This window comes from Numida meleagris, chromosome 18 (assembly GCF_002078875.1).
Source record: "Numida meleagris isolate 19003 breed g44 Domestic line chromosome 18, NumMel1.0, whole genome shotgun sequence".
Lineage (NCBI taxonomy): Eukaryota > Metazoa > Chordata > Aves > Galliformes > Numididae > Numida > Numida meleagris.
Window position 1 is genome coordinate 10,155,609 of NC_034426.1, and position 7,594 is coordinate 10,163,202.

The following is a 7,594-nucleotide window of genomic DNA, read 5'->3' on the forward strand; positions in this document are numbered from 1 at the left end:
CTTTTTCAGCCTTCATAGGCACTCTAGTAAAAATAAGGCTCTCTTCTTTATTCAGCACTTCCCCTTAGAGAGTTTCAGACATCTTATCGATGAGGTTCATCTGATTGTTTCCATTTTACAAATAGGAAAACTGAGATGTGGAGTGAGGAAGTGATTAGCCCAAAATCAACCTTGGCTTGATCTTGATTCAGATGCAGTCAGGTACTCCATTCCACTGTATCATCAGTCCCTAGTTCTTGCTGAGTTTAATGTACACTCTATGCTCAGTTCTTAACAGTACATGTTAAGGAAAAAAACCATGCCATGGCTAGTCCTGACAGTCAACACTCCCACTTGCCCAGCTTACCAGTGTCTTTTGAGAGAACTCCTGCTCTAGCTTCCACAACTTTTACAACTCTCAGTGGCAAAAATATCATTGGTTGTGCCTGAGGTAACATGGAAAGCATATTCCCTCTTATTCTGGAACTTTATTGCCAAATGAGAGATTTCATCAGACGCTCTAGAGCACAGTCCAAGCTGTAAGTACTACGTCTGTTTTAATTACCTCACGCATCTAGAATGAGGACAGCATTAATCCAAATCAATAAATCTGGAATTTGTCAATAAGAATCTCAGAACAAGCTGTCCAGTAGTATGCCTTCAAAAGTTGTCAATGCAAACAGACTCTCTCATCGGCTTGCAGAGCACTTCATCAATGTATAACGTATCTGCCTTGATCTGGATCTCCTCCTCCAAGGAAAGCTGTCGACGTCTCAGACCTTTCAGCTCTGTCTCAGCCAGTGCCAGTGTGTCCTTTAACCTAACAGGGAAAATACAGCCAGATGTTAGTCGAGAATACATATTTTGTCATATACAAAAATAATTCCAAGTGAAAAAACAAGGATGGGGATTCACAGTGAGACAATATCCATGTGGTAGTCTTTAGTGTGCTAAGTGTGCTACCCTTAAGGAATAAGCATGCCTTAAAACGTCATGGAGAATTGTTGGGACCCAATGTTACTTTGACTATTTAATTAACTAAATAATCTGTACCATATATTTCCCCACTCTTACATCATTTCCACTTGCCTTTGAATATTGTTTGTAATCTCTTGAACTTCACCAGTCAATCTATATTGCACTGTGTCATAACATAATTCCACACCAGGGCGATGGTTTCTTGCTTCCAAGCGGGTTTGAGCCACTTTAACAGGTCCTTCTTTATCAGCAATTGCTTTCTTTAAGGCTGCAATGTTCATCTCCTGTGAGGCAGTCTCCTCCATCACCTTAACAAATCCAACAGAAGAAAGTACTGTACATTGTCTCTTACAATGAGTGAAATCCTCAACATCTTGTTTAATAGCTATAGTAATAGCAATCACAGTAACACTCAATATGTTAAGGTGTTATTTTATCAATGGATTTTCACAAAGGTTGTCCAGGATTATGATTGGAGAGGAGCCAACACCATTTTAAGTAAGACTGGAGATTTAAGTTTAAACGTTTAGAACTCAAGCACAGTTTTCATGCATCAAACTTCAAATGTGCTCGCTCTGATTTTATAAGCCATTACACTCTTACAGCAGAATCACAAAAAACCTATAGTAGCCCCACATATCTAAAAATCACAAGGGAAATCCTGACTTCCCTGAAGTCTACTAGAATACTTCAACTGAGTGACTGACTCCAGAAATTCACCTTTATAGCAGTGCACATATGGATAAGTAAATAAAATCTAAGGTGACTGTTATGGGAAATTGGGGCCAGGGGGAATGTTGCAGCTGTTGCCAGTATTGCAAAGGTAAAATTCTTAACCATGGTAGCTCAAGACACTTAAATACATTGGATTGAGCAAACTGGTTGATAACCAAAGCTTGTTGTTTACATCTTTTCACCGATGGTCTCCTACAACTTACCACTGCAAGGAGTGTCTCTAGCTTGTGCTTAGCATCTCTGACTTCCTTTGCTCTATTTCTAAGTGCAATATTCACCATTTCATATTGCTTGCACATGTCATTCACTGCCTGGGAGAGGATGCTGTCAATCAGCACCCTTAGTGCCATTGAATTGTTTCTCTGCTTGTCAGCCTTTTCAACATTTATGTTTGAGAAATATAACCAGTCTTCAGGGCTAACAAAACTGAAAGAGATTTAAAATAGAAGTTCATCAGTTGGCAGCATCAGGCCATTTGCAATTTCATAAATCTATAATTAATCCACAAACCAAGCACGAGTGTCAAAAAAAAAATAATAATTACTTTGCTACAATCTCAGAACAACTTTGTTATTGTTTTCCTTTCCTGCTAAGGGATAGAGTTGTAGCAGGAAAAGGGAGGAAAGATACGGACAAATAGGCACATACAATAACCAATATTTCTTGGAACAGCTTTCATCAGTGAAAGTGTTACTAGTAATATAATTCAGCTGGTATTATTAATACAAAGTTACTATGCACACAACACATTAATTTGCTCTCTCACACAGGTCACCCCTACACGCTTACGTAGTCGCTTGTAGCAATAGTTGGGAAGCCCATCCTCAAATGTATCCCCAGAAGGAGAAGGTGGTATCTATGCACTGGCTGGTAGGCAGGTCTTTGGGAAGTCCCTCAGAGATTTCTTCATTTCATTGGGTATCTATATAAACCTGTAATCATTATTTGTATATAGCAGCAAACACTGTTCTGGGTGTGGTCTGAGTTACACAACCTGTTGAGGGACACTAACATGTGCTAGTGGTAAGAGCTGGCAGTCTTGTTGTTGTTCCAAGTGTGTCCGCTCGATACCTAGCCTGTTTCTTCTTGCCAGTCTGTTGTTTTGTACTAGGTATTTCTTCATCTAAACTATTCACACTAATTCACACAAAAAGGTGCACACGGGACAGATTAATTAACCTCACACCTCATCTGCCTCAGTCCAGCATTTGACCTGCTAGGACACACTGGGAGAGGAGAGGAAGTTAGATCAGTGAGTCTATTCTGGGTTTAAGCCATGCGAGAAATTTACTATAGCTATCTGTGAGCCTCAGAAACTTCCAGTGAATGGCAGTTCACTGGAAAAATGATTATTTTGGCTCATTTCACCAATGTATTACACAGATACTAAAGTGATGGACAGAAGTATAAAAAAAATACACAGCAGAACAATAATGAACAGCTAGTCTGTCTTACACACAGTTACTTTAATCTTGCTGTTACTGAAATGGTTCATTCTAGCAGTAAAATTCATGTATATCCATTGACTTAAATAACCACTTACTTTCCTTCTATTTTCACTGCATTATCAGTGTATCTGACATCAGGTGTGTTGTTTGTCAAGCTAGTACAGTAATTGTCAATCATCAAAGCTGTGAACTTGTCTTTCACATCCATTTCCAGGTTGTATTTTGCAGAACGGTTTAGTCTAGAAGAAGAAGTGACCACACACTAAGCCAAAGTCCAGGCATCTACAAGTCTCCCTAATGTGCATGTGAGAAATGGTACATTAGGCAATGCAAATGCTGCTTACAAAATTCTTCATTCATGAGCTGTTATTTGCAACGTCCCAAGACCTAGAGCATAATTCAAACTCCTTACGAAACAATGGTATATTTTCAATTGGAATTGAAGCCACAGGACTGGATCCTGAGAAGGTAATGGATCATGTGGCAGTACTTTCACTTCTAACAGAATTTCTCACAGTTAATTATCAAATAGTATGGATTGCAGCGGGACTTCTATAACTGTTCAGCACTGAAGGTAATCTTGGACCTGTGTTCAGCCCGATGTGACTCATCTGGATTATGACTAGCCTGCCTTTCAGCTAACCCATGTTTGGTTATGCTCTTTGCCTCTGCACCTGATTTGCTCATTGGTTTGTTCTAATGTACGTTCAAGCAAAGCAATAACCCCCTGCAGAACTTCAACTTCTTTGACCAGTTCCTGTTCCACTTCATCATGCACCAAGTCAATCCCAGCTCGTCTCTGCCTAAATAAAAAGAGGAAAAGACATCAGTCCTGTTATTGAAATACCTATAGCTAACAGACAGTGGTGAAGCCCAGCATTCTATATCCAAAGCTTTTCCTTGCCACACTGGAAAAATTACCTTCATGGGCTCGGTTCTCCAATGTTATAGCACAAACCAGACTGTGACTCTGCTGCAGAAGCAGGCTCTTAGTTTGCCACTGTTTTAATTATTTGTTCAAGGTCTGTTACACAGGTTTTCTTCTCTCCCTGAATGTTTTTCTTTGTAATCTCACCTGTTCATGAGACACTTCTGGGAAATTACAAGTGGCTCTTTGCAGCTCTCCAAGGCTTTCTCCAGCCTGATCTTGAAAGTTAACAGTACCTCTGTCTCATTAACAATTTGTTCAAGTTTGTTATCTAATTCTTGCTTCCAGAACTTTATTTCTTCCAGTCTCTGTTCTGCAGAATGAAAATTTCAAACAACTATTAATACAAGCCAGAGCATTATTGGTCATATCTTAGATATGGCTAGAAAAAGAATGAGTCCATTATGGTATGAATTTAGTACTAGACCTGATGTATGGAGGCATCATTTCATACAGAATGAAGAATCTACCTAAAAATATTTTTGGATAATATTTTGACTTTTTTCCATGAGATCAGATAACATGCCATTGATACATTCTTACAATCACATAACTTTCTAAGTCCCTCTTAAACATATAGCTCAAATGACACTTGCAAAGTACACATGGGATTACCTATTTTCTTGTTGACATTGCTTTGGGTTTTCTGAGTTGTCTTTTCTATTTCATCCACCAGTCTTCGACTCTCAGCTATCACGCGTTCTGAACTGGATTTCTGAGACTCTGTACTGGCACAATGCATCTTGTTTGCAACATACCATTCTGAAGAATGAAACTTGGGTGGAGCTTGCAGCAGTCTGGCCATTGCTTTTGTAAAGGTTCTGCATATAACACAGGTGAATTCTTGGAATGTGGAACCTGAAATCAGGAGTAGGATTATATTTGGCTGCAGAAGCAAAAATCGATAAAGATGGGTCCAGGAGGGCAGAAAAAATTCTTGTCCCTTTAACCTTCAAAAAAGCACGAAGAAACAAGCATTTGGAAATGGAAATTAGAAGGAGATAAAAACAATTACAGCAAACTGAAAAGGAAAAAGTGAACAAATATAAGAGTTAAATAGTGTCCCACAAGTTGTAGAAGTAAACACCTTTTAAGAATATGGCTGAAGAAATGGATGAAGTGTAGACTGTAAACAAAAACAACAACAGCACAGTCATTAGAAAAATATGAGAAAACAAGACCTGAAAAACTGAAGGAGGAAGTACACCAGATAAAAGAGTAAACTGAGAAGTTTAGGGAGGGCTAAATGAGAACAAAGAACAAAGGGACGCTTCTAATGCAGTTAAACCAGTGCCCCCAAAATACACAAAGTCACAGCATTTTGATTCAATATCAATTTTCCTCTTCTAGCATTATGTTTCTTCAGTGTTTCTGAGACAAATTCTCTCTCCAGACAAACACAGCAGTTCCTCCATAACACGTAGGATGTCCGTGCTCCAGGACAGGCATTGTTAAAACATCTCTTTCTCTCCCACATACTCCTTAACTGATACTGCTTCACACCTGATTATTCCTGAGAATGAACTCTGGCTAAAAGCCACATCCTCTGTTCCCCTTCACTATGGGGTTTGCTCCCAACTGTTGTGCAGTCTCTATCTCCAGATCAGCACCACACTGTATTTTTAAGTGCAAGACAAATATTCCAGGAAGGGGCTCTGAATGGCATGGGAGGTCAACAAAGTGGTTGCTATGCAACGCTGCCTCTAGCAAACTTGCCAGCTTTTGCTATTTCAACAGGTGGAAGTACAGCACACGCATGCCAGGAGTGCTTCCTTTCACCCACTGCCAGATAAGGTCTGTCTAGAAATAAAAACTTGTTGTATGTTAGTTGAAATGGTTTCCACAGCTTTGGTCGGTAGTTTTTAATGGATTTATTGCAGAAATGTATTTAAAAAATGTGAAATCAAATGAAAGGTGTGCTATGTACCTATCTAAAGTGTCAGTTTGACAATATTTTTAGCGGTATTCTTCATCCACTCCATCCTCATGGCAACTATGTTCTTGCCTTACCTGGGACAAATGACTAGGAGCCTGAGAGAAGAAATGGAGGAGACAGAGGAACGCTACATTAGATGCTAAAGTTAAGCCCTCTCTGTTATAGCCATGGTGTAGTTTAGATCAGAACGACATTTCTCAGTATTTCTTAGCAAGGTTCAAAGACAGTACAAATAAAGAAGCAAACAGTATTAGTCAAAAGATGTTGAGCTGGTCCAAGACATAAGAGTACAAAACAACTGTAATTATTGTCTCCAGCAATGGCTAGAAAGCAATCTAGAATCTCAAACACTAGCTAAATTGTCAGTGATTGTTAAAACTGATTGCCAAAACACTTCTCGTGCAAGTTGCCATGTATGTAGAAATCTGCATATACTCCATAGAAACCAAAAAGATCTTGCAGCTGAAGAAACACTGTCTCAGAAAAAAAGATGCAAGTATTCCAGAGCTAGCCAAGGGAAAATACAGGCTTCAGAAGACAAGGGTGACATTAAAACTGAAGCTATTAGCCTGAGGGGAAGAGAACCTAGAGATTCAATAAGCAGCAGAGAATGGGATGCAATGCAAACAAGGAGAATGATCAGTATCTGCTTACTGAAGAGCAGGCTGGGAGGAAGCTGTGGTCATAGATGTTCAGAATACTCCCATTTCATGAGTCAAAACCAGGCTGAACATTTTGACAAGAGGAATCAATTACTGCTACTTAGGCAGACCTGTAAATCAATTTAGACAGCATTGCTCACATATATACAATACTACAACTATTGGTACAGGAGAGTAAAGCATCTATGAGCTGGCCCTTGATTTGTATATTCTGCCCTATATCTAAACATTATTTATTTCCTAATTAACACTTTTTAACGTATTTTTGATGCAAGGTGCTTATAGTTGAAAGTGGGGGTTTCTTTTGTTGGTTTATTTATTTTTTATGTTCCTTAAAGCATGCTCAGTCACTTTAAAAGCTGGGGAATCCTCAAATCAATAAATCCATTTTATTTTATGAGACCTATGAGATTTCATTAGATTTTGTTCTGAAAACCCTGTACCTAATGCCTTCACAAAGCAGTATGTTTACAGTCACAAACCCTGAAGCTGTTCATGATTTGCCGAAAAAGATTATTTGCTTTCAAATTAACACTCAATATACAATTTGTCCTTTAATACAAATTCTAAAACAGAAAAAAGTTTTGTTTTTACCTCTGGTGGTCTTCAGGGCTTAAGTCATTGTAGATTTCCTGACACAAACAAAAGTGTGCTGTTCGTTAAACGATCAGTAAAATCAACTCAGCAACTGGGACAATTTATAAAGCAAATAGAGTGGTTTGTTAATTCCGGAACAGCCCCACCTCTTCTCAAACGAAGAAAACAACCCCTCCCAACCGCAACCGCCTACCCCACACAAGCCCGACCCCTCCCGCTGGTAGCGCAACGCCTCCACCCACCCAAGCGTCCGCCAGCCAATCGCAGGCGCCACTTGGCTTCACGTTGCCAATCGGTTTGTCTCCACAGCGTCGCCCCCTTCTCTCTTCCC

The 7,594-nt window shown here is 39.4% G+C and overlaps 1 protein-coding gene across 6 annotated transcripts; it reads right to left on the reverse strand.

Annotated features, from left to right (window-relative positions):
* Positions 448 to 7,594, reverse strand: TEKT1 (tektin 1). 6 transcript variants are annotated; one of them, XM_021415687.1, is made up of 10 exons: positions 7,506 to 7,594; positions 7,261 to 7,354; positions 6,659 to 6,776; positions 4,684 to 4,926; positions 4,216 to 4,381; positions 3,815 to 3,943; positions 3,236 to 3,379; positions 1,896 to 2,118; positions 1,069 to 1,265; positions 448 to 799 (listed from the first exon to the last, which is right to left on the reverse strand). In XM_021415687.1, exons 4-10 carry the CDS (start codon positions 4,871 to 4,873, stop codon positions 640 to 642), a joined length of 1,209 nt encoding a protein of 402 aa, XP_021271362.1. In that variant the 5' UTR covers positions 4,874 to 4,926; positions 6,659 to 6,776; positions 7,261 to 7,354; positions 7,506 to 7,594; the 3' UTR covers positions 448 to 639. The 6 variants fall into 6 exon arrangements, with proteins under 6 accessions (XP_021271362.1, XP_021271363.1, XP_021271360.1 ...); XM_021415688.1 differs by lacking the exon at positions 6,659 to 6,776; XM_021415685.1 differs by lacking the exon at positions 7,506 to 7,594 and having other exon boundaries at positions 7,261 to 7,446.

Coding starts and splice junctions, on each gene's coding strand:
- TEKT1 (XM_021415688.1), bottom strand. CDS start 4,873: ATGGCCAGACTGCTGCAAGCTCCACCCAAGTTTCATTCTTCAGAATGG. Junction 4,382..4,683: donor CAATGTCAACAAGAAAATAG/GTAATCCCATGT, acceptor TTCATTCTGCAG/AACAGAGACTGGAAGAAATA. Junction 3,944..4,215: donor CAGAAGTGTCTCATGAACAG/GTGAGATTACAA, acceptor CTTTTTATTTAG/GCAGAGACGAGCTGGGATTG.